The 25,885-nt window shown below is 57.8% G+C and overlaps 1 protein-coding gene across 1 annotated transcript in view; it reads left to right on the top strand.

Moving 5' to 3' along the window:
- CFAP251 (cilia and flagella associated protein 251) overlaps nt 1-16,380 on the top strand; it is a 29,523-nt gene extending 13,143 nt beyond the window's left edge. Inside the window, exons 10-21 of the mRNA XM_056107177.1 lie at nt 2,003-2,197; nt 3,528-3,778; nt 3,894-4,045; nt 5,283-5,456; nt 7,140-7,324; nt 9,255-9,369; nt 9,825-9,988; nt 11,805-11,895; nt 12,054-12,197; nt 14,468-14,696; nt 15,748-15,861; nt 16,271-16,380. Coding sequence (XP_055963152.1) covers nt 2,003-2,197; nt 3,528-3,778; nt 3,894-4,045; nt 5,283-5,456; nt 7,140-7,324; nt 9,255-9,369; nt 9,825-9,988; nt 11,805-11,895; nt 12,054-12,197; nt 14,468-14,696; nt 15,748-15,861; nt 16,271-16,380 — 1,924 coding nt within the window. The remainder of the gene's footprint in view (nt 1-2,002; nt 2,198-3,527; nt 3,779-3,893; nt 4,046-5,282; nt 5,457-7,139; nt 7,325-9,254; nt 9,370-9,824; nt 9,989-11,804; nt 11,896-12,053; nt 12,198-14,467; nt 14,697-15,747; nt 15,862-16,270) is intronic.
- Nucleotides 16,381-25,885: the final 9,505 nt, after the last annotated feature.

Below are 25,885 nucleotides of genomic sequence, written 5' to 3'. Positions count from 1 at the left end.
TTGGTGTTGGTGAAACGAAAAGTAACTGATTTTTGCCCCCTTCTGCACTACGTAGGGTTATTTTGCCCCGTAAATTAGAATTCCCTTATGTTGAAGGAAAGAACACGGGGCCAGGGAAGCCCTAACGGCTTCGTGCACAGGCCTCGCGTGTGAAGGCCCCAGTGGGTCCCAGGCACCCTGTGGTCCCCTCAGACCCCCAACAACAAACGAAGCCGAGATAGAGAGCCCTGAGCACCTCCAGGTGGGGTCGGTCCAGAAAGGGGGCGACATGAGCGCTTACCCTGTTATTTTTCAATTGGAAAATAACCCCCATTGGGAAAAGATAAACACAGTGGAAGTCCGAGGGGGTCGTGGCTTTGATTTTGAGGGGCCGTTTTATTGTTTTTTCTTTTTGGGTTACACCTAGCGATGCTCAGGGGTTCTTCCTGAGCTCTGCACTCAGGAATCGCTCCTGGCGGTGCTCGGGGAAGCATATGGGATGCTGGGAATCGAACCCGGGTCGGCCGCGTGAAAGACAAATACCCAACCCGCTGTTCTTCGCTCCAGCCCCTTGAGGGGCCGTTTCAAAGGTCACTCAAAGAGCTGACACATCCTGAGATGTCCAGGGGCTCCCCGCGGCTGGCCCCCTTCTCCCCGTCAGGGAAGTGGGCCTTGCCGCCAGCCGACGGTGTTTGCCAAGGCTGCTCTTGGCACGTGGCCTGGCACGGGACCGGGGCGGGAGGTGGGGGGTGGGAAGCTCCATAAATAACCATTATGCTTGATGTGCAAGGCGGGATCCCCCCCGCCTGTGTCTGGGCCTCCCGGGGGCTCTCTGGTCCAGGCAACAGTCAGGTCCTGCCAGGGCTTTGCAGAGAGAGGCGAGTTGCCATCCTCATGAGCAGGACTCCAGCTCTGAATCAGCGTGGGGGGGGGATGTCTAGGGCTGGTGAGGACCCTGCCTGGGTCCCTGCCCCCCACACCCACCTCTCCCCAGCGGGGACCCAGAGCCTCCAGAAAAGAGTCCGCGGGAACACGGGCCTGCTGTGCCCATACTGCCCAGCAGAGGGCGTGGCAGCATCCCGCGGCCCCTGCTGCTCTGCCTGGCGGCCTCACTTAGCTAATGGGACACCAGGGCCCATCCTGCAACTGCAAGAGCAAATTCACCCCCAGCGCCCCATGGGGGATAGATCCTGGCAGACTTCTTTCTCTTGCCGGCCGTTTTCTGCACAGAGCTGCCCCGCGAGGCCATGCCTGGGCTCTGTGTCCTGCCCTCGGCCCAGCATGGAGCTGCTGCGGGGCTGATGCCTGTCCTTTGCCAGGACCCCCGCGGCACCCCCACTGCCCAGGTCCGAGGAGAGGGGCGGGAGCCTGGACACCACCTGTGTCCCCTCAGGTCAGGCCCTCCCTCTCAGGAAGCCCTCCTGGGTCTGTGTGTCCCACGCAACATCTGGGCAAACTTACACGATTGTTTATCTGAAAGCCTTTTGTATTTTTTTGTTGTTGTTGCTGTTTGTTTTTTGGGCTATACCCTGCAGTGCTCAGAGGTTCTTTCTGGCTCTGCACTCAGGAATCACTCCTGGTGGTGCTCAGGAGATCCTATGGGACTCCGGGGATGGAACCTGGGTCAGCTATGTGCAAGGCAAGCGCCCTCCCTGCTGTACTATTTATCTGAAATTCTAACTTAACTGAACATTGGGCGTTCTTGCAAAAGCTGGAAACCCCAGTCCCTAGAAAACTCCAATTTTTGTCAGGGTGGGGGATCACACCCAGGAGTGCTCAGGAACTCTTATGGTCCGGGGGATGGAACCCAAGCTCCTGCATGCCAGGAGTGTCTCCAATCCCCACAGCTATGTCCAGGCCTCTCTCTCTCCTCCGTGTAGGGTGGGGACGGCAGTAGAATCAGCCTCTGTGGCAGCACGGAGCCTCGCTGACAAGTCGCAGAGGCCAGAGCCCGAGTAGCACCAGGGGGATCCGAGGGTCCCTCTCGCCAGGGTCTCACCAAGGGCTGCTTTGCCCATTTCAGCTACATCGTGACCGGGGACGTCAAGGGCCACATCAAGTTCTATGACCGCTCCCTGTCCATTATTAACTGGTACAGCGGCTTCAAGCTGAGCTCCATTCGAGCACTGTCCTTCGCCAGGACCCCCGCGGCGCCCCCGCTGCCCAGGTCCGACTACCCCGCGGACTGCACTTTGGCTGGCGACCGCTTTGTCGTGAGGTGAGTGGCCTGTGGAGCGACGTGCCTGCGCCTCCACCTGCCAAAGTCCATCCTTTGGGGTTGGAGCGACAGCGCAGCGGGGGGGGAGGGCGTCCGCCTTGAGCGCGGCCAACCTGGGTTCCATCCCTTGCATCCCAGATGGTCCCCCGAGCACCGCCAGGAGTGATTCCTGAGTGCAGAAAGAGCCCTTGAGCATCACCAGGTGTGACCCAACAAGAGAAAAAAACAAAAGTCCATCCTTCCCAGACTAGGATCCAGATATCCCTGTCCTCGCTCATTCTTGGCCTGTGAATAGAGCTCCTGGCAACCAATTCCTACTGAAGAGCTTACTATTCTGGGGGCCAAGTGGGTGGGTGTCTGCCTGGCACACCAGTGCTGGTTCTTCAGTCTCCAGCGTCCCCTCTAAGCCCCTGAGCGTCCCTGGATTCCGTATGGTCCCCCATGCACTGCCAGGAGTAACCCCTGAGTATTGCAGGGTATGGCCCCCAAACAAAATCAAAGAATGTCACTGTTTTGAGACTTTCTTAGATGAGTCCTTTTGTTTGGTTGGTTTTGGTGTTTGCCACACCAGCCGCGCTCAGGGTTTAACCTGGTTTGCTGCTGGCAGTGCTCGGGAGACCACATGGGATGCCAGGGATCGAACTGGGGTTGGCCACGAGCGAGACCGTACTGTCTCTCCTACCCTCAGAAGACTCAGAGTTGGAACCGGGGCCTGGGCGAGGGTTTAAGGAGCGGTCCTCGGCCCTGCATCGTGACCAAGACCCTGAGTCTGATTCTCGGCACCTCATGACCTCCCTGACACCTCACTGGTGTAGCCCTGCTGGTCACCCCAAAAAGAAAATCAAGCTGGGTGTGAAGGGCAGAGCTCATGTTTCTGTCCCCGCACTGCTGTCGCTCCCGTCCCCGAGCCGGCTTTGTCCCCACCACTGCAGATAAAGGCATTTGATAATTAATAGCCATAACATTTCGAGACGGAATTATCTGTGAAGCTGCTTAATTGCCCTTGCAGTATTTGCCTGCACATCTGTACGTGTGCGCCCAGCTCCGCATTTGCATACGCAAATGAATATTTGCATGCGCAGATTAGCTAATTGTGCCTGCGACGGTCCATCTGCATGCTCAAGGACTCTATTTGCATGTTGAAATGGGGCCTTTTTCACTTGCAAATGGAGGCAGTCGGGGACCAGGGTGGATTTTTGGAGCCTGTGGGTTAATAATGTCAGTAAATTACAGTGACGGAGGCAGCTCGCGTGCAATTAGAAGCCGCTGGCCGGCTCAGCCGGGCCCACGCCCGCCCGCGGACCCCACAGGCTCTCTGCTCGGCAAACAGGAATTTTATCATCGGGACATCTGACGCCACGATATACCACCTAACGACAGATGGGACCAAGCTGGAGAAGGTGCTGTTCGAGCCCAGGGATGCCATTTGTGCCGTTTCCTGCCACCCCTACCAGCCCCTGGTCACCATCGGCAGCTTCTGCGGGATGATCAAAGTGTGGAATTATGAGAAGAAGAGCTACCTGTTCAGCAGGGTCTTCGAGAAAGGCCTTGGGGTCCAGAGTCTCAGCTACAACCCGGAAGGTGCGGGCCACGAGCCCCTGCTGCCCCTCTTCCCCTCTGTGCCCAGGCCCGCGTCCCCCCCACCCCCGCCCCCTGCCAGGCTGCTAGCTCAGCCTGGCCCTCCCTCTGCTTGCAGGAGGCCTGCTGGGCGTCGGCTTCACGGATGGGACAGTGCACATCCTAGACTCCATGTCCCTGGAGAACGAGGTCCCACAGCCCTTCCATTACTCCAGGTCCAGTGTGACCCACATCAGCTTCTCCTACGACTCGCAGTACATGGCCACTGCGGTGTGTGCTCGCCCGAGTTGAGCTGGGAAACCCACTGGTGGGGTGGGGGAGGGCCCGCCTCTGTCCACCTGCCACGGCTTCAAGCTCTCTCATGGCGAAGAGGACACTAGCCTGGCCCGGGCAGACCTGGTCTGGGTCCCTGAGCAGCCTGGGTGTGGCCTCAGAACCGAACAGAAAACTAAGAGAGGAAATATCCTTTCAATGAAATCCCAGGGCAGGACCCTCGGGCTATCCTCAGTCCCACTGAATCGCAACTGTACATTTCTACAGGGGTGGGGGTCCCTGCAGTAGCGCTCTGGGGGCACTCCCAGCATTCCTCGGCCTCTGCACCGGGTGGGTCAAGTGCCAGGTGGCAGGGTCTGGGACCACCAGGGCCAGCCGGGCAGTGTGTGAAGGACCTATGATGTTGGGGGTCAAATCAGGCCCCACCAGGCAGAGCCTGCACTCAGGCCCTCTGCTTTTTTTTTTTTCTTTTTGGGTCACACCTGGCGACGCACAGGGGTTACTCCTGGCTCTGCACTCAGAAATCAGCCCTGGCAGTGCTCAGGGGACCGTAAGGGATGCTGGGAATCGAACCTGGGTTGGCCGCGTGCAAGGCAAACGCCCGACCCTACCCGCTGTGCTATTGCTCCAGCCCCTCAGGGCCTCTGCTCTGGATGAAGTTCTTGCGTCGTAATTTGTGTTTCTTTGCTTCTCTTTTGGGACCACACCTGGCAGTGCTCAGGGTTTACTCCTAACTCGGTGCTCAAGGATCATAAGAGTGTGCCAGAATCGAACCTGGCTTGACCCTATCCACTGTGCTATCTCTCCAGTCCCCAGATTCTTTTTTAAATATTTTTGTTTGTTTGTTTGTTTTTGAGCCACTCCCGGTGATGCTCAGGGGTTATTCCTGGCTCTTCTCTCCTGGTGGTGCTCGGGGAACGCTATTGGATTCTGGGGATGGAACCCGGGTCAGCTGCATGCAAGGCAAACACCCTCCGCTCTGGACTGTCACTTTAGCCTCAATTTTCGTACATTTTCCAAGGAATAATTTCTGCTGTCTAGAGCGGGAGGGATAGTGCAGTGGGCAGGGCACTTGCCTTGTACACAGATGACGCAGGTTTGATCCCTGGCATCCCGTAAGTCACCGCGCCCCACCTGGAGTGATCCATGAGCGCAGAGCCAGGAGCAAGCCCTGAGCACTGCCCGGAGTGGGTCAGACCCCGAACAAATCAGCAATGATGCCTGTTCCCCGCAGGACGTGAGCTTCACCGTGGCTGTTTACAAGGTGGTCGTGAGCGGCGGCCTGCGGGTCTGGGAGTACCTGGCGCGACTCCGCTCGCACCGCAAGAGCATCCGCACCGTCCTGTTCGGGATCCACCTGGACAACAACGAGCCGCGCCTGCTGACCCTGGGGGTGGACCGCCTGCTGGTGAGTCGCGGCCCACCCGGCTTGGCCGGAGGAATGAGTGGGCACTGGCGGGGCACATGCACTCCACAAGTGACCCTGGGCTGTAACAGGACAGTGACCCTGGCTTTCGAGTGGGGGGCTGTGCGGGGCGGGTCCCCCACTGCAGGGGAGACTCATGATGTCCGGGCTAAAGGAAGGGACAGTGGCAAAGGGAGACGCACAAAAGGGACCATGACCAAGACAGCAGATTCGAATCAGGGTCCAGAGCAATGGGCTGGCAGGGAGGACGCTGGCCTTGCACGTGTCCGACGCAGGGTCCATCCCCAGCACCCCATATGGTCCCTCAACCCCCATCAGGAGTGATCCCTGGGTGTGGCCCCCCAAAGCAAAACCCAAACAGGAGGATTCCAGATCAGTCTGTCAGACCCGTCTGAATTCCTTTAGTCTATCCATCTCTCCATCCGGTCATTGATCCTGCTCTTCCATCCATTGGCCACTCACGCACCCATCCACCCATCCACCATCCGTCCTTCCTCGCCGCTGACCCATCCGCCCCTCTCACCGTCTCTCTGCCACACATCATCCACCCACCAGCCACCCACTCAGCAGCCCACCATCTGCCCACCAGCCGCTGCTCCTCCGTTCTCCGTGCTTCGCTCACTGCCCACCCGCCCACCCTTCCACCTACGCACCCATCCCCTCTGCGCCAGCCAGCCAGCCAGCCATCTGCCCGCCGTGGGCCCGTCTCTGCATCCATCTTTCCGGGTCCGGCAGAGCGAAATCCAGCAGGCTATTGTAATGACCTTACAACAGCGGCTGAGGTAACTTATTTTTGGGTTTGGGGGCCACACCCAGCGGTGCTCCGGACTTGCTCCTGGCTCTGTGCTTGGAGATCACTCCTGGTGGTGCTTGGGGGGCCAAGCGGGGGTGTTGGGGATCAAACCTGGGTCTGCCACGCACACGGCAAGAGCCCTCCCCTCTGTACAATCTTTCTGTCCTCAAGTGCTGAGACTTACGGAGGGATTGGTCTCTACCCCAGAGGGTTTCCCAGATAGTGGAAAGTGAAAGGTGAGTGTTAGGGTTCAGCTGGGTGGGGCTGGGGTGATAGCACAATGGGTAGGGCGTTTGCCTGGCCCCTGGCCAACCCGGATTCGATTTCCAGCATCCCATATGGTCCCCCAGTACTGCCAGGAGTGAGCCCTGAGTACAGAGCCAGGAGTTACCGCTGTGCATCGCCGGATGCGACCAAAAAGCAAAAAAAAAAAAAAAAGAGTTCAGCTGGGGGCCCAGAGCAATAGTACAGTGGGGAGGGCACTGGCCTTGCACAGGGCCGACCCAGGTTCCATCCCTGGCCCCCCATATGGTCCCCCAGGCACTGCCAGGAATAATTCCTGAGTGCTGAGCCAGGACTAATCCCTGAGCATCACCAGGTGTGACCCAAAAAAAAAAAAAAAAAAAAACAAGACGTTCAGCTGTGCTCGGCTGGGCCTGAGTTTCTGTCTCCTGTCTTATCCTTCCGCATCTCCTGCTGGTCGGAGAGGAAGCCTCTGAACGTGGGCTTTCTCAGCTGCGGGAGGCCATGGACTCAGCTTCCGGTCTGGCTCCTGAGGAACATTCTGGGTCTTTTTGCTCAAGAGGCCTGACCCCATCTCAAGGGGCCGTCTCCCTTGGCCCTGTCTTCACACGGGCCCCTGGTTCCCGCAGATTGAGTACGATCTTCTCCGGAGCTACAAGGACCACCTGGAAGTGCTGGACATCCACCGCACCGACCAGGGCCACTCGCCCACCTGCATGGTGTGGTACCCACCGCTGTCCAAGGAGCTCTTCCTGCTGGTCTGCAACAGCGGCTATAAGATCCGACTCTTCAACTCCACCACCAAAATGTGCAGGTCAGCACCCCTGGCCACAGGGGGCAGTGTGGCGGCTGGCCCTGTCCCTCCCCTGCAGGGAGGAAGCTGAGATGCCCGTCACGATCGGGTGGGGGTGAGGGGCAGCAGGTAGACATGGCGGGAGATGCAGCTCAGGGGCTGGAACCCTGGAGCACAGCGAGTGGGGACCCTGTGGAGGTGGCCCTCCCCAACAGACAAGAGAAGGTTTCAGGTGGGGGGCAGGGGCAGGGGCTGGCAGGGCCTCGCACCCAGAGCCTTGCTGTCCTGGGGCAGCGGCTTGTCTGGTCCCAGGGAGGTGGGTGTCCATGCACCAGAGCCTTACTGGGGCCCCACCTGACACACTTCTTATATTTATTTATTTATTTATTTATTTATTTGCTTTTTGGGTCATACCCAATGATGCACAGGGGTTACTCCTGGTTCTGCACTCAGGAATTACCCCTGGCGGTGCTCAGGGGACCTTATGGGATGTTGGCAATAGAACCCGGGTCAACTGCTTGCAAGGCAAATGCCCTACCCGCTGTGCTATCGCTCCAGACCCACACTTTTTTTTTCTTTTTGGGTCACACCTGGCGATGCTCAGGGGTTACTCCTGGCTCATGCACTCAGGAATTGCTCCTGGCGGTGCTCGGGGGGCCATATGGGATGCCGGGGATCGAACCTGGGTCGGCCATGTTGGCTGCGTGCAAGGCAAACGCCCTACCGCTGTGCTATCGCTCCAGCCCCACCACACTTATTTTTAATTTAATTTTATTGGTATTTTTATTTTAGAAAGTATCGTTCACAATCATTGATCACATTCAGTACTCCAGCACACCTCTCCCACCACCATCACACCTTCCTAACACCATATTTTGAATGTTTCCACCCCGACCCCCAACGCCTGCCTCCAAAGCAGGACCTAAATTTATTTTGTATCGCTCATTATGAATAATCCGCTAAAAATGATCCCAAAAAGTTTCCTTAGAGGAAAGTGTTGAAGATTGTTGTATCTCACCCCGGAGCCATTAAGCCCTTGTGTAAGAGATTACTAACTTGTTAACGATTGAGGCCTGTGTGCCAATATTTATATTTGTTAGCACTTTTTAAAAATTAAATTAATTGGGCCAGAGCGATAGTACAGGGGGTAGGCCATTTGCCTTGCACGCAGTGGACCCCGGTTCGATCCCTGGCATTCCATATGGTCTCCTGAGCACCACCAGGAGTGATTCCTGAGTGCAGAGTCAGGAGTGACCCCTGTGCATCGCCGGGTGTGACCCAAAAAGCAGCCAATCAATCAATCAATAACATTAATTAATTCATTTTCTTTTGGACCACACCTGGCGGTGCTCAGGGCTTCCCCTGGGCTCAAGACTCTGTCCCGGTGTCTCAGGGCGGGGCGGGGGGAAACGTGTGTGATGTGTGGGGGTGGACTCGCTGTGGCCTTCCCTGCTGGACTCTCATCGGAATGCGCTGGGGTCGGGAGTCACTTGGCCGTGGCCCCAGCTCCGTCTCTGAGCCAGGGACTGAGAGCCGCACACCTGGGGGTGGCCGTCGAAGTGAAACTCCCTGACCTGAAAGTGACCACAAGGTGACCAGTGAGGGACAGGGCTGCCCAGGATCGGGTCTGTAAATGCAGGGACGAGGGGGCAGTGGAGAGGCCCGGCTGGTCCCCGGGGCGACCCCCGGACAGAAGAGGGCCCAGAGGCTGGGGCTGGCTGGGGGGGTCCCTGCTGCCTCCCGGGGCTCCTGGCCACTGGGGGCGTGCTTCTCACAGCTGCCACCCCTGCAGGTCACTGCCTGGCAGCCTGTCCTTGTCCCTCAGCCCTGAGCCTGGGGTTCCCCTTGCCATCCGCGGGGAAGGTGAGAGCCTCATGCAGGAGCGGGCACAGGCAGATGACCCCGTGTCCGGGTCGCGGGCCTGAGGCTCCCGCTCTTCTCTCGGCCGCAGGAAGACACTCCTGGGGCCGGTGTTCGGGTCCCCCGTGCAGCAGGTCCAGGTGGTGCCCGTGAAGGCCTTCGTGGAGCTGCAGCGCCGTTACCTGGTGTTCATTAACCGGGACAAGGTACCTGCCCGCAGGGGGCCCGATGATGGCGCCCCCCCACGGCCCATGTACGGGAGCCCCAGGGTCCATCTTTCCCTGTCCTCTTGACTCTGGGCCCCCCGAAGCTCCGAGCTCGGAGGACCAGGCAGGGCTGGGGGGAATCTGGGTGCTCGGTGGGCTGAGCCGTCTCCCCAGCCTGGATGGTTCCTCCTGATTTATTCACACACACACTCACACACACACACACACACACACACACACGCTCTTTAAATGCGTGTGAATATTAGTTCCGGGCAGTTGCACACTTCACAAATAATCTACACTGGAAAGTATGCAGTCACCACAGCCGGATTGTTCTGGAAAGCCGCAGACAGCAGGGAGGACGGGGAAGAAAGCCCCTCGTCCTCCTGCACCGTGGCCCTGCGGGGCTGGTGTGTGAGCCCGCCCCCCCCCAGCCTGCCCCCCCGCCCCCCCAGGTGGGCATCCAGATCCTGCCGGCGGACGGCAACCCTCACAAGACCTGTGCCATGGTGTGTCACCCCGGCGGCGTCTCCAGCATGAGCCTCTCCTACGAGGGCCGCTACGTCTTCACGGCGGGAGGGCACGACCGGTCCGTGGTGCAGTGGAGAATCAACCTAAGGTTCGGGCGAGTGTGCAGGGGGCAGGGGCCCCGCCCACACTCTGCCATGTGTCAGCGCTTTTTAAAAATTAATTGATTGGGCCAGAGCGATAGTGCTGGGGGTAGGCCGTTTGCCTTGCACGCAGCGGACCCCGGTTCGATCCCTGGCATCCCAGATGGTCCCCTGAGCCCCACCAGGAGTGATTCCTGAGTGCAGAGCCAGGAATGAACCTCGTGCATCGCAGGGTGTGACCCAAAAAGCAATCAATAAATAAATAAAATGAATTAATTTTCTTTTGGACCACACCTGGCCTCACCTGCGGCCATCACTGAGCAGCCAGACTGGCCGGCAGAGCTGGGTGTGCGGCTGGGGCCTCCCTGCTGCCGGGGGCTGGTGCCACGCCCGGCCTCGGCCTCAGCAGGGTTTTTGCCCCAGGGGCTCCAGGTCTGGGAGTGGAGGGGGCGGCTGCTCTGAGCCGGGGACTGGGGGGCCGACTCGGTGCCTGCTGCCGCTTTCGTACCTGGGCAGCCGCCCGCTCGCCCGGCTCACACTCAGCTCAGCGCAAGCCCCAATCACCGGATTTTCCCCATCAGCAGAACCTGACCCCCCAGCACCCCACCCACCCCGCAGGGCCGCCCCAGAGCTGCCAGAATCTTCCCTGGGGAGTCTCCCGGGAGGAACTGGCCGTCCCCAGGCCCAGGGCTTCTCAGGGCTGGCTCCAGAGACTGCCCCCCTTTCCAGAACCCCTGTTTTCAGGCTGTTTGCAGCCCCCCTGCGGCACCCCAGCCCGAGAGACACGCTGAGGGTTGGAAGTTGTATGGGCCCCTGGGACCCCCTCCCTGGGCCCTCCTCAATGATTCTAAATCCCTCTTAGGGCTGGGGGTACAGATGGCTCCGCGATAGGACAGCTTCCTTCTGGGGGGCGCTGGGTGCCCACTTTTCCAGAGCCTTCCTGGGCCTGGCCAAGGTCCAGACTTCCCAGAATTCCCCTTATAGCTACTGTGGGGACAAAGGATCGTTACAAGTTAATCAGTGCTTCACTGTCGCTCCCCTGTCTTAATACGTTGGTGCTTCCCTAATGGGATGGAGCATTGAGTCTCCTCAGTGAACTCTCTGGGGGCTCCCTGCAGGGGCGGGGTGAGGAGGGGGAGCCTCCTTCCTGGGACACCTTTCCAATGCCCCTGGGCTGCACCCTCAGGCTCTGACCCTCCTCCGGGACTGACCCTGGCCCCAGGCCCGGCTTCTCAGCTTCTTTCTGCCGGGGTCTGCACGGAGGGCGTGCGGCTAATGGCCTGACTTGGCGGCCGTGAATTGCTACGGCCCCTACCCCGTTAGCGCCGCACCAGGAAACTTGGTCTCCTTGGAAAGTAGGTTTTCTTACATGAAAGGGCCTATTTTCGGACACTCTGACCCCGCGTCAGAGAGCAGAGGGTTATTTTTATCTGCCTGGCGAGGTCCCTGGTGGTTTTGATGGGAGCAATTAGCACTGCGTCCTGTCCCTGGTCGGCGCGCGTGTGTGTGTGTGTGTGTGTGTGTGTGTGTGTGTGTATCTGTGCGTGTTTGTGCGTGTGTGTATGTGTGCGTGTGTGTGCGTGTGTGTGTGCGTGTGTGTGTGCGTGTGTGTGTGCGCGCATGTGTGTGCACGTGTGTGTGCGTGCGCTTGTGTGTGTGTGTGTGTTTGTACGTGTGCACGTGTATGGGGCGGGGGGCACCCTGGGTCCCAGCCCCACACCTGGACTTGGAGTTTCCCTCTTCAGCTGTCCTGGGGGCAGGGGGTTTCCTCAACCAGTCTACAGAGGCCGGAGCCTGCTGCCCTCTGTCCTCTGGTCCCCACAGTGTCCTGGATGCTGCCGTGTCCCTCGGGGGCAAGGACCTGGCTCCCTTCTATAGCCTGGTGTTTGGTGGCAGGGAAGGAAAATTCTACAGGGTAAGTGTGGGCAGGGAGCCTGTGTGTCCCCTGCCCTGTGTGGCCCCGCTCGGCCGCCTCGAGCTACTCCGAGGGACTCGAGGCGAAGACAGCGGGGAAGGGGCCAACTCCCCGCCTCCCCGCGTGGGGCCCTGAGCCCCACCCCCCTCTTCCCGCAGGAGCTGGAGAACTACTTCTACTACTCACAGCTACGCAGCCAGGGCATCGACACCACGGACACCCGGAAGGTGTCGGAGCACATCGCGCTCTCCGAGCTGCCCTTCGTCATGAGGGCCATCGGCTTCTACCCCTCTGAAGAGAAGGTGCGGCCCAAGGACCAGGGAGGGTGATTGGGGGATGGTGGCCCCTCCCGCTGGCCGTGTCAAGGTGGGCCAGAACCTTTGGGGTTTGCTTTGTGCTCTGTCTGGCTTGTCTTTTGTTGTTTCTGGGGGAGGGGGCTCCCAGGTAGAGAACTTAGCCCTAAAGTCATTCCCAGGCCAGGAGCGATAGCACAGCAGGGAGGGCATTTGCCTTGCACGCGGCCGACCCAGGTACCCAGGTTCTATCCTCAGCATCCCATATGGTCCCCCGAGCACTGCCAGGAGTGATTCCTGAGTGCGGGGCCAGGAGGAACCCCTGAACTTCTCTGGGTATGACCCAAAAACCAAAAGAGAGAGAGAGAGAGAAACTTTTTATTTTATTTTATTTATTTTGGGTCACACCCGGCGATGCTCAGGGGTTACTCCTGGTTCTGCACTCAGGAATTACTCCTGGCAGTGCTCTGGGGACCATATGGGATGCTGGGAATCGAACCTGGGTTGGCTGCGTGCAAGGCAAATGCCCTCCCCGCTATGCTATCACTCCAGCCCCCTGTTTTGCTTTGTTTTTTATTTTATAGAAAGGGCAGGTGGCAGGGGTTAAGGCACTTGCCTCCTGCTGATCCCAGTTTGAGCCCTCAGCACTGCACGGGCCCTTTCGAATGGTCTGCGCTGCCAAGGAGTGTGTGTGTGTGTGTGTGTGTGTGTGTGTGTGATGGGGGGTGTGCGTGCTCCTGGAAAGCTTATTCTCTATCTGGATTCCACTATCTCACGGGGTCAGGTGTGTATTGATGCGTACCTCAGGCCCTACAGATGGTCGTCCCAAAAGGTAATTCCCCCCTCAGCCCTATGGTTGGCCCCTCTGTCCTTAAATCTTAATTTTTATTTTATGACCAGTATTAATTGGGCTTGGGGATCACCTGGTGGTGCTCAGGGGACCATGTGACACTGGGCCCGACTCTGAGCCTCCCAGTCGCCAAGCATGTGGCCGGCACCTTGGGCTTCTCCCCATTCCTCCCTGAAAATAATCATTTTAAACATTTTCACTTTTGGGCCCAAACCTGGTGGCGCCGGGGGCCCTGCTCGGTTCTGTGACTGCGTCGGCCACACGCATGACCAATGCTCTGGGCCTTGCAGTCACTCCAGGCCTGCGAATCTCGAGTTTTCATCTTTGGGTTTGTGTTTTGGGCCCTGCCCGCTGGTGCTCAGAGCATCCTCCTGCCTCTGTGCTCAGGGTCACTCTTGGCTGTGCTCTTGGTGCCCGGGATGGTACTCGGGCCGGTGGCAGGCACAGCCTCTGTCTCTAAGCTCCTAACCCTTACACCGGTGCCATTGGAAGGTCTGCCACGCTCTAATGGCGTAGGGGAAAGAGCCCAGTGCCAGCGTCCGTCCCCATGTCTCCTCGAGAGACACGACCGCCTCCTGGGCTGGGAAGCGCGTGGTCCTGGCCCTACCCTCCTGGCCACGCGGCCCTGGCCCTGCCCTCCCGGCGACGCTTCTCACCGGCTCTCAAGCCTTGCAGAGCCCCAGCTGGTCTTTGTGGTGCATCTGCAGTGGCTCCATCACTTCCTTCCCCACGGGGACACATGGTGACCGGGAGTGAGTGGATGGCAGAGATGGGCACCTTCATGGGCTGCTCAGTGGACGGGCTTCCCTCTTGCCTCTATTGTGCTGTGCTGAACCGGGGGTGCCAGGGACCTCTCACTCCCACGGTGCCTGTGCCCTGCCCCCACTGCACACACAGATGCTCGGGCATGTGACCCCCCATTTCAGAGACAGAGGCTCCCGTTTTATTTGGTGGGGAGGGGGTTTGGGTCCCACCTGACAGGCTCAGCGGCTGCTCCGGGCTCCAGGCGCGTGGGGTGGGTGACTGGCGACTTCCTGCAGGCAGACTGTGAGCAACGTTGGAGTTCACTCCTGCTACTTCCCTTCTTTTTCTTTTGTTTTTTGTTGGGGGGATGGGGTGGGGTCAGAGGTCAGAATCACACCTGTCGGTGCTCTGGGCTTGCTCCTGGCTCTGTGCTCAGGGATCTTGACACACACCCCACCTCTCCTGCCCGGTGTCCTGGATGACCAGCATAGAGCTGGCACCGCTCTGGCCTTCAGAACCCCCCTCCTCCGAACCCCTGCATGCTGACCTTCATGGCCGCCCGGCCCCGTCTGTGGGTTTCTGTCAGCCTGGAGTGGACATCCTGCCCTGCCCCTGGTTGCGGGCCAGCCGTGAGCTCGTGCCTTTTCCTTTTTCTGTCACTCTGATTCCTGCCCCTCTTTCCCAGATCGAGAACATGTTCAATGAAATCCGGTTCGGTGAGTATGTGGAGACGGGAAAGCTCATCGACAAGATCGACCTGCCCGACTTCCTCAGGCTCTACGTGAACCACAGACCCCCCTTCGGGAACACCTTCAGCGACATCCAGGCGAGCTTCAACACGCTGGGCCACACCAACGCCCAGGGCCAGAAGGCCATCCGCAGGGAGGACTTCCTGACGCTGCTGCTGACCAGAGGTGGGCTGCAGGGGGCACGGGGGCCAGGAGCCGAGGAGCCGAGGAACCCCGGGGTGTGCATCTGCCTGGCCCGCGCGGAATGCCTTGGCGCGCTCTTAATGCGTTATCAATTGATTTTGATGAAGGAACGCTTTCCTTTCCTTTCCTTTCCTTTCCTTTCCTTTCCTTTCCTTTCCTTTCCTTTCCTTTCTGATTTTGTAGTTAAGGCCCCGTAGTTTATAACGTTGGAGGGTCAAGTGTCACGGCACGGACCCCAGCACCAGGGCCACTGCCTCCTGGACAGGCACTTTGTCATTAAGTTTGGTGGCTGCATTCTGGGGCTCTGGTTTCGTGCCGGCTCAGTGGCAGACACCAGCCCCGGCCCTGCCCTCGGGGCTCGCATCCACCCACCTGCAGCCCCCCCTCAGTTCTACAGTCCAGTGCCTGCCACTCTGCAGACCCCAGGCCAGCGAGGCCTCCCTGACTCACTTCTCGCAACGTGCCCGTTTCCGCCGCATGATTTCACACTCCTTCCATGGCACATACGTCCTTCGTGATCCACTCCCCTGTGCCTTTTTGGAAAAATTCACTTTTACGATGCCTGGCCACGCTGTAGTGGGGAGAAACAAACGACAAAAGCTCACTTTTTTTTTTCTTTGTGGGTCACACCCGGCGATGCTCAGGGGTTACTTCTGGCTCTGCGCTCAGGAATTACTCCTTGGCGGTGCTCAGGGGACCATATGGGATGCTGGGAATCGAACCTGGGTCGACCGCGTGCAAGGCGAACGCCCTACCCGCTGTGCTATCGCTCCAGCTCCCCTAAAGCTCACTTTTATGATTCCATCGCCAGTACTTCTTGCCCTGTTTTGCTTTTGGTTGATGTGCTCTGACCCCTCCTTCCCGTCGTGACACGGCATGGGGGTGCCCGCGTGGGCTGCGGGGTCAGGCTCTGCCGCGCGTGTGCCCTGCCCGAAGCCCTAAGGACGGTTTCCGAGAGCACCAGAGGAGCGGGCAGTGGGGGCGGGGCCTCTAGGGTGGGGGCTTCTGGGCGCTGACCCCCCTACCCCCACAGGCGAGCACATGACGGAGGAGGAGCTCCGGGACTGTCTGACCACGCTCTGCGGTCTGAACCCCGAGGGCTGGAGGTCGGAGCCCCCCTCAGCCTCACTCGAAGGCTCTCAGGAAGGTGCGCCCGAAGGTGCCCCTGCCCACGCTCCAGGCCTCTGTCCAGCGTGTGGGGCCGGCTCGGGAAGGGACGCGGTTCAGGGGGTAGACCCTTGTCCAGGGACTTGAGCCCGTCCCCTCCCGGCTACCTGAGGGTCTCGCCTAGTAGCCCCCATGCATGCCCGCGTCCTGTGGACTCCCCCTATTTCCTGAGGTGCTCAGCAGTGCTGTAGGCGAGGGTGTCTGTGTCCCACCCCCCTCACCCGGAGCCTGCTGGGCCCCTCCCCCCCGCAGTTTCTGGGCCCCTCCCCCCCCACACACACAAGCCAGACCAGGGCCAGCACTGCCCTCGCTGTAGCTTCAGAGAACGTCCTGGGTTCGGAACAGGAATCGCTGCGAAGGCAGTTGTGTGTCTTTTCTTGTCGGGCCAGACTCAGAGTTCTGCTACAAGGACGAGCTTCCAGAGGAAATCACCGCCGAAATATTCACCACCGAGATTCTTGGCTTGACACTTCCCCAAGATGACATGTCACAGCAATGAGGTTGTGTGGAATATCTGAGGCACAAAGGACTCTGTGTGTGTGGACGTGTGTGCCTACATGTGTGTGCGTGTGTGTTTGTACGTGTGTGTGTGTGTGCATGGTGTGCTTCTCCCCCCCACCCCCACCCCCAGGCCGTGCGTTCCTTGCACTGCCCTGCCCTGCCCTATTCTGTCATCTCTAGCACGTGTGGGCATTAAATGCAAATTTCTGTTGAGTGGCGGGATTCTCAGAGTTGGACATTCCTGTTTCTGGAATAGGGAAGAGGCGAGGGTGGGGCCAGCACCCCATAGGAGCTGCTCTGCCTGCCTTTGTGCCCCACGGGGAGTAGTGGGGGCGGGGCGTGCATGGGACGGGGCGGGGGGGGGGGGCAGAGGGGGGCAGACCAGGGGGCCCCAAGGGCCTCAGCCCCACCCCCTGCTGTGGCTTCTTATCCTCCAGGCAGCTGTGAGCGGCCGTTGGGGCGGGTTTCCCTGCCCGCTGGAGCCCAGGGTCCCCCTGCACCTGGCCTGAGGCCCCCGTGAGCCCCCTCGGCCGGAGTTGTCTAGCCTCCATGACCGCCAACCCACACACCTGCCACCCCACCCCCTGTGTGGGGGAGTTGCCGCTTCACACTTGACTAGGCTCCCGAGCCAGCAGAGAGCCCGGCCAGCTCAGGGATGGGGACATTCCTGCCTCGCAGGGGGCTGCTGGGGAGTTTTCCAGCTGACATTTCCCGTGACAGGCAAGGGTGCCCGGCCCAGCAACCTCTCTTTACACAGAGCCGAGCTCAGAGTCCCCAAACCGGGCTGGGCCTGCAGTGTCCTACAATCTAGTTTGTATTCTTTCAAAAAACAGGGCGTGAGAGAGGCCTGGAGTGATAGTACAGTGGGCAGGGTGGTTTGCCTTGCACGCGGCCGACCTGGGTTCAACTCCCTCTCTCCCCCACCCCCAGCCCTGCCAGCAGAGGTTCCTGAATGCAGAGCCAGGAGTAACCCCTGAATATCGCTGGGGTTGGCCCCCAAACAGCAACAAAGTATGAAAGGAAAACAAGGTTTAGGAATCAAATTCGTAACTTTGGGGCCAAGGGCTCAGGAGATGTGTCACCAAGTCAGTTGATCAAGTTTCTGGGGACATTTTAGGGCAGAGAGAAAACTCACATGATTCGTCCTCTTAAAATCACTGGGGGGGGGGAGGGGAGACACACAGGGGGGAATTCAAGATCCTGCAGCACATGGACCCTGAGCACTGAGCTAGGAGCCCTGAGCACTGTCCCAGCAGCCGCAGTTCCTGGCCACTGGATCGGCCTCCTGGGGCTGCCCTGCTCCCATCGGCCCCACTGAGGCTCTCACTGACCGCAGCGTCGGGGAAACAAACACCTGTGCAGACTCACCAGAACGGGCCCCTCTGGGAGGAAGGGACTGAGGAAGACATGGCGGGAGGGCCGGGCCAGGCCGCCGGGACGGGGTCTGTGTGGGGCAGGATCTGCCCTGCAGTGGCTGCGTCCAGGTCCCCGCTGTCATCCCTGACACGCGTGTCCTATCGCTCAGCCAAAAGCAATAGTGGGAAAAATAGAAGAGGCCTGGGAGGGGGGCAGGGCAGGGCTGGGCCCTCGGCCTGCAGCTTCCAGGAGGGGCCACAGTGCCTAAGCAGCACCGAGTCCACGGAGCCGCTGCTCGAGGCTGCCGACTGTAGCCCCACGGCCCCTCCCCAAAGGAGAAGCAAACAAGCTGGGTTGATGCAACCTCCTCCGGTGGCAGTGCAACAGCCCATGGGGATGAGCGCGGGACGGCCACCAGCGGGGTCCCTGTGCTGCTCCCCCGGGCTGCCTGCTGGCCCCCCTGACACGCGTGGCTTGGGATCAGTGGCTCATCCCGCGGACAAAGCCGTTTCCTCGGGAAGGACGTCTTGTGCTGTGCCATCACCTGCATGCCCGCAGCCCTCAGGAAACTTGGGTCTCTTCTTTCTTTATTGTTTTTGCTTGGGGGTCACACCCTGCTGTGCTCAGGGACACTCCGCGGGGCTCGGGGGACCATCTGGGGTGCTGGGGATCAAGCCTGGGTTGACAAGGCAAGCGGCCTCCCTTCTGAGCTCTCTCCCTGGCCCGCCTGGATCTCTTCCCTCATCACTTGCCCTGAGTGTTGGGGCGTGCTCCTTGGAAAGGGGGACTTGGCTCCAAGCACATCAGCCTTTGCCTGCAACCCCCAGCCACGTCCAGGCCTGGCTGCCCAGTGGCTGCCAGCAGGCGAGCCCTGAGAGCCGCTGGCCGTGCCCAGTCCCCCCATACACGGAGGAAAGAGCCGACCTGAAGACTAGCAGACTGCTCGGGACCTGAGGACAACTGAAGCAGAGCAAGAGTTGCAGGTGACCCCCGAGCTGGGTGCGGCCACCGGCCTCTGCTCTTGGCAACCCGCACGCCCCAGGCCAGTGAAAATCAAAGGTGCCGTGACACAGACCACCGCCTGCTGCTAAAGTGCGACCAGCAGGGGGCTGGAGCGATAGCACAGCGGGGAGGGCATTTGCCTTGCACATGGCCGACCCAGGTTCGATTCCCTGCATCCCATAGGGTCCCCCGAGCACCGCCAGGAGTAATTCCTGAGTGCATGAGCCAGGAGGAACCCCTGTGCACCGCCAGGTGTGACCAAAAAAGCAAATAAATAAATAAATAAAAAACATAAAGCGAGACCAGTGGAAAATAGGAGAAAAATACTAAAGTGAGGCCGGTGTGGGTGGGTGGAGGAGCCGTCCCAGCCCCGTTGGTGGGTGCTACTAGCCCTGCTTTGAGCACGGGGCCTTTGTCTCATTCTGACCCCTTGCCGTCTCTTTTTCCCCGACTTCTGCATTTTAGTAATGTCCACTGATTTGTCTTTTATTTTGTACTCTCCACTCACCAATTTTATTTTCTCAAATGTACACAGAATTACAGTCCCCTAACGCTTGCCCATTCTTTTGGAGTTTTTTGGTTTTGCTTTGTTTTTTTTTTTTTTAATTTTTGCTTTTTGGGTCACACCCTGTGATGCTCAGGGGTTCCTCCAGGCTCTGCACTCAGGAATCACTCCTGGCGGTGCTCGGGGGGACCATACGGGATGCCGGGGATCGAACTTGGGTCCGCCACGTGCAAGGCAAAACGCCCTCCCCGCTGTACTATCGCTCCAGTCCAGCCACTCTGACTTGCTTCACATCATGTCATTCTCCCCAGCACTTTCCATTTTCACAGAGTTTGTGCCTCTCGAAGCAAGCCAGAATTCCATCGCACAGACTCTGCATCTCCTTTATCTGACTGTCTACCAGGGCGCCTCCTGGCTTCCAGGTGTCAGCTCTTGCAAAACCGCACAACAGCTAACATTGGGGTCAGTATGACTCTCTGTCCTCATCCTCATGCTTGTGTGCTCTCCCCCCCCCCTTTTCTTTTCTTTTTTGTGTCACACCCGGTGATGTTCAGAGGTTACTCCTGGCTTGGGGACCATATGGGATGCTGGGAATCGAACCTGGGTTGGCCCCGTGCAAGACAAGCGCCCTCCCCGCTGTGCTGTCGCTCCAGCCCCATCTCTCTCCCTGTCTCTCTGTCTCTGTCTCCCCCTCCCTCTCTCTCTCTCTCTCTCCCTCTCTCTTTCCCTCCCTCTCCCCCTCTACCTCTCTCTCTCCCTCCCTCTCTCTCTCCCTCTCTCTCTGTGTCTCTCCCGTCTCTCTGTCTGTGTTCCTCTCCCCCTCCCTCTCTCTCTCTTTCCCGCTTTCTCTCTCTCTCTCCCCCCTCCCCTTCCCTCTCTCTCCCCCCCCTTGTTTCTTGGGGCCACTCCTGGATCAGTGCTGGGGTGCCCAGGAAACTGGGTGGTGCCAGAGTCCATCCTCCGGATGACTTAGCCCGTCCCCATCACTCCGGCCCTGCTCCTGTCATCTTTGGATCGGGGACCCCCCCACAGCTGTCTTTAGCAGCTGCTGCTTTTTTTTTCTTCCGGTTTTGGTTTTGGTTCGGGGCCACAGCTGGCGGTGCTTGGAGGTCATTCCCAGGGGGACTCTGGGTACCCCACAGTGCTGGGCCCGACCTGGGCCTCCAGTATGCATGCACACGCCCCATCCCTTCGGGCCACCCTGATTGGGGTCACATCTCTTGTTGGTTTTCTAAAGAAACTCCCTAGTATCCCAACACGGCTGTGCCTGTACAGACCAGGGCGCCCCTTCTCCCCCACAGCCCCTGCAACACGTGTGACCAGGCAAAGTTTTGGTTTTAAAACAAACAAAAAAATCATTAGAAATTATATTGGGTTTGAATGAAATATGCTTTATTTTGGTAGAGCAAGCTCTTTTGTTTGTTTCTGTTTTTGTTTTGGGCGCCCCTCCCCCCCATGGTACTCAGGGCTCTGCACTCAGGACTTACTCGTGGGGACTCAGGGACCCCGTGGGATGTGGGAACCAGTCACATGCAGTGCCGATGCTCAGCCTTGAGCAAACCTTTGAACCTGGTGGTTTTCCCATCCATGTACATGGACCATCTCGCCACCTCCGCTGTGTCTTGTTCTATGTATTTTCACAGTTTTCATTATACAGGTCTTTCACCTCCTTTGTAAATTTATTCCTGGGTATTTAATGCTTTGGGATGCAGTTGTGAATGGAATTGCTGGCTTAATTTCTTCCTCTGGTTCATTATTTGCATATAGAAATGCAACAGATTTTTGTTGATTGGTATTGTAACCAGTCATTTTGTTGAACTCATTAATTGTCCCTAATAGCTTTTTAATGGAGTCTTCAGGGTTTTATATATATATGCATATACATCATATCTGCTAATAATTGTTTTGCTTTTTTCTCATCTAGGTTTCTTTGCTGTTGTTATTGCTCTTGTCTAATCGCTTTGGCTTTGAAGAACAGTTTGGGTTCTTTGTTTTTTTGGTTTTTGGGCTACACCCGCGGCACTCAAGGCCGACTCTGTGTTTAGGGATCACTCCTGGTGGACATGGCAGGGTGGGGCATGTGGGGACCTAGGGATCAAACTTGGGCTGTCCACATGCAGAGCAAATGCCCTGCCCACGGCACTGCCTCCCTGGGACCTGTAGAGCACTTTGACCTTAGCTAGAGGCAAGCGAGATGGGTCCATCCATCTGCAGGGAAACCCGCCCGGTCTTGCCACAGCATCTTTATCAGAAAGGTCCCCAGCTGGAAATAGCACGAAGTTCATTAAGGGTGCATGAGACTGCTGTATGCCCAGGATGGAATATTGCCCCTTAGACAGGAAAGGGGGTGAAATGTCCTCCCGTCCCTGCCACTGCCACACCCCTGCGCAGTGCCCAGGGCAGCAGGGAACACATGAGTCCCTTCTGTCCTCATTCATGCCATCCCCCAGGAAGTTTGAGTCCCTGTGGCGTAGATGAACCTTGCAGATGTTTTTAGAAAGAAGCCAGGCACATGGGGACCCAGACCTCGGGTCCTCTCCAGTGAGATTCGCAGAACGAGCAAATCCATGAGGCGGAAGGACTGGGAGAGGGGACAGGGTTTCTCTTTTTAAAAACAAAAATGTTGGTGCTGGAGCAATAGCATAGCGGGTAGGGCGTTTGCCTTGCACACGGCTGGCCCGAGTTTGATCCCCAGCATCCCATATGGTCCCCTGAGCACCATCAGAGGTAACTCCTGAGTGTAGAGCCAGGAGTAACCCCTGTGCATTGCTGGGTGTGAATCTAAAAGCAAAAAAAAAAAGTTCTCCAGCTGATTGTGGTGATGGTTTCACAACTCTGCGAATGCACTAAAACCCACTTTGAAAGGGTGAACCTTATGGCCTGTTTGTTATGGTTCAATAAAGCTGATTTTGAAAATATCACTGTGGCTACTCAGCTGCCCCCCATCCAGGACCTAACTGCCTGGGGGAAGGGGGAAGGACTCTACCTTCTGGAGCGGGGGTGCCCCCACCCCCAAGCCTCACCAGAGCTCTCCGGAGGGTATTCAGGCCGACCAAGGCAGACAAAGGATGGCATGGAGGGTGGAGGGCTGAGGTGGGAGTGCGAGGGAGAGAATTTCTGGGCAACCTGGGGGGGAAAGGGTTCCCACCCCACTCTGAGTCCCGCTCAGACACTGCGTGTCCAGCCCTTCACACGGCCCCGCTCAAGGGTCCGTCTCGGAGAACTTGGTACCGACTCCCTGTGGCACTCTGCCCGTCTGTTCTGTTGGTGGTGAGGCCCAGAGGCCCCTCTTGGTGATTCTTGGCCAGATGGGCTGGGGGTTCAGTGCAAGGGCGAGTGGGTGCTGCTCAGGCTCCGGGGTGCTGGGAACCCCCAGCCCACCCACGGGGCGGAGCCGGACATGTGCCAGGAGCCCATGTTCTCTCCTAGCTGCCGTGTACATGCAAGAAGGCACAGAGAGAAGCGGTTGGCAGCGCTGGATTTATCCAAATGTTTCCCAGCCTTCCCGGCTCCCTGAAACTTGTCCCTCGGCTCCAGGGCAGTGGGGGTGGGGGGTGGGGGAGGCCTGTCCCACACCAACTCAGGCTGGGAGACGCCTGCCAGCCAGAGGGCAGGCCCTGGCATCAACAGGCCCAGCCCCCAGCAGTATCACGGGTGGCCCCTATAGAAACGCTAAAAACCAACAACGTGCATCACTTGCATGGATTACAGACAGCGATGTGTAGCTGGGGCTGAGCCGGGCTGGGGGCTGGAGAGTGACTAAGTTAGCTGGGGTCTCCTTTGGGGGTGATGTCGAAGCTGGAAGCAAGTGAGCTAAAGGCCTCTGAGTGGAGCTCTAGAAAGTTGGTTGTAAGGGTCCCTGTTGTACAAAATCAACGCAGATACTCAGCTTCACAGGAAGTAGCCGTGGACTCAGCGCCACCGGCCACCTGCCACGATGCCGGTGTGTGTCACCAGAGGGCCCCCAGAGGTATTGGTTTAATCTCTGGTTAAATAGTGGCACTTTTCACAAATGTGCTTTCTGAATCTGGAATGTCACTCTTAATAGTTTCCTGTCCCCTGAGGATATTTTCACCTTTCTCTCCAGGAAGCACAGTTGTTGAGTCCGGTCCTTGTAAATGTGAAGGGTCCGAGCCAGCTCTTGCTCATGGCGCCCCACTTCCCTGTGATCTGCCTGCTCGTCTTTCACTGTGCCCGACACTGTTTGGGGGGAGCCGGGGGCCTCTTCAGTCACGACTTAGCCTCGCCCTGACCCCTGTGTCAAGCACAAACCATGTGTCCTTCTCTTACAGGGCCGGAGCAGCGGGGAGGGCATTTGCCTTGCACATAGCTGACCCGGGTTCAATCCCCGAGCACTGCCAGGAGTGATCCGAGTGCAGAGCCAGGAGTAAGCCTGAATACCACAAGGTGTGGCCAAAAAAAAAAAAGGATAAACAAAGAAAGTAAGGGTGGAGGGATAGCACTGCAGGTAGGGCATTTGCTTTGCATGCGGCTGACCTGGGTTCGATTCCCAGCATCCCCTATGGTCCCCCAGCACCGCCAGGAATAATTTCGAGTGCAGAGCCAGGAGTAACCCCTGAGCATCGCCAGTGTGATCCAAAAAGCAAAAAACAAAAAAAAAGCAAAACAAACAAACAAAAAACACTACCACAATAAAACAACAACAAAGAGAGTGGACTATATTCACCCGGACTGGCCTCATGGCAGACACAAGCTCAGTGTCCAGCAGAGAGTGGGGCTGACTCGGGGACATACCTAAAGCCCCCAGCTGCCCCCCACCAGCCTCCTCTGACTGCTGAGAGCAGCTCCGACACCTTCTTACTCGCCTTCCTGGGTGCGGGCATGACACCCCAGCTTCCTGCCGCAAGAGGCAGCCTGGGCCCCAACGGGCGGCAACGTAGAAAGGTGCGGGGGTTCCTGAACAGGTGCTGGGCAGTCAGGGAGCAGGAAGGAGCTAGCGAGGAGACCTTGCTTTGTTTGTTGGGGTCTCACCTGAGACCCACCCCCTGAGGAGGAGCGCACTGTGACATCCGGGCGCTAACCTAGGGCAGTCACGAGCCCCTTCCCAGGCCGTGGGAAGGAAACGTCCTCCCTTTCCAGAGCAGGACGCGGCAGTGCGGGTCCCAGGCAGTGAGCAGAGTCTGGCTGGAGGAGCAGCCCCGCCATGGCCGCCCAGGGCTCCCCCAAAAAACCCCAACGTTGTCTCAGGACCAGCAGCATTACACATTACACGTGCTTGGTGTGCACTCTAACAGCTGAGCCATATCGCTGGCCCCTTTGCTGCCTTTTCGGGCCTCTCCTGGCAGTGCTCAGAGACCACGTGATGGAGACATGACGGACGTGCGGCTCCAGTCCTTTGAACCATCTCCCTGGTCCTTTGTTTTTGGATAATACCCAGCAGTGCTCGGGGCTTTCCCTGGCTCTGTACTGAGGGATCACTTCTGGTGGGGCTCAAGGGACCTTATGGAGAGCTGGGGATTGAACCCTGGTCAACACATGGAAGGCCCCTCGTACTATCTTTTCAGGCATGCATTCGCACTGGCACTGTCTTCCCGTTGTTATCGATTTTCTCGAGCGGGCCCAGTAACGTCTCCATTGTGAGACTTTGTTGTTACTGTGTTTGGCATATTGAATACGGGTAGCTTGCCAGACTCTGCCATGCAGGCAAGATACTCTCAGTAGCTTGCCGGGCTCTCCAAGAGGGGCAGAGGAATCGAACTCGAGTCGGCCATGTTGGCTGCGTGCAAGGCAAATGCCCTACTGCTGTGCTATCGCTTCAGGCATGCATATGGATACATTTGTCAGCTGATACCTGGACAAGGATTTATCTTCCTGGGTGGTTTTTGTTTGTTTGTTTTTGTTTTTGGAATCAAGGTCTTTTTTTTTTTCCTAAAATTTACTTAGAAAGATATGAGGGTAGGGAAAGAGAGGAAGTATGTGTTTAACAGAGGCAGGGCCAGAGCGATAGTCCAGTGGGGAGGATGTTTGCCTTGCATGTGGCCAACCTAGGTTCCATCCTTGAGCACCACCAGGAGTAATTCCTGAGTGCAAAGCCAGGAGTAACCCCTGAGGATCACTAGGTGGGACCCAAAGGAAAAAGGAAAAAGAGAGAGGGAACAGAGGCTTCTTCAGAGCAGAAAATGCAGCAATACTTAGGGACAAGCAAGCGAGAACTGTGTTCAAGGTGAACATGGGCCTGATGGGAAAACTGTCTTTGTGTGTTAGATTCAAATATGTTCTTACTTAAAATTTTTTTAATGTTTAAATTTTAGTTTAATTTTGGGTTTTGGATCGTACACAGCGGTGCTCAGGGATCATTCCTGGTAGAGGTGTAGGTATTATCGATGCCAGGATTTGAGACTAAGTTGCAGGGGCCACCATCTCATGCTAGGCGAGCACCTTGATCTTGGTGCTCTCCCTCCAGCCCCCTTTAATATATATATGTATATATATATATAATGGGGGGATTGAACCCAGAGCCTCTCAAGTATAAGGTATGCATTCTACAGCTGAGCTTCACCCTTGACCCCTCAATCTACAGATGCTGTGTGTGTGTGTGTGTGTGTGTGTGTGTGTTAATATGCAGTGCCCAGGTTCGATCCTCAGCACTGCATATTAATACACACACTCCGGAGCCTGG

The sequence above is a fragment of the Sorex fumeus genome, unplaced genomic scaffold (assembly GCF_029834395.1).
Source record: "Sorex fumeus unplaced genomic scaffold, SorFum_2.1 ptg000155l, whole genome shotgun sequence".
NCBI classification, from domain to species: domain Eukaryota; kingdom Metazoa; phylum Chordata; class Mammalia; order Eulipotyphla; family Soricidae; genus Sorex; species Sorex fumeus.
Note: the sequence above shows the minus strand (reverse complement) of the source record. Positions and strands in the feature narration are given on the sequence as shown.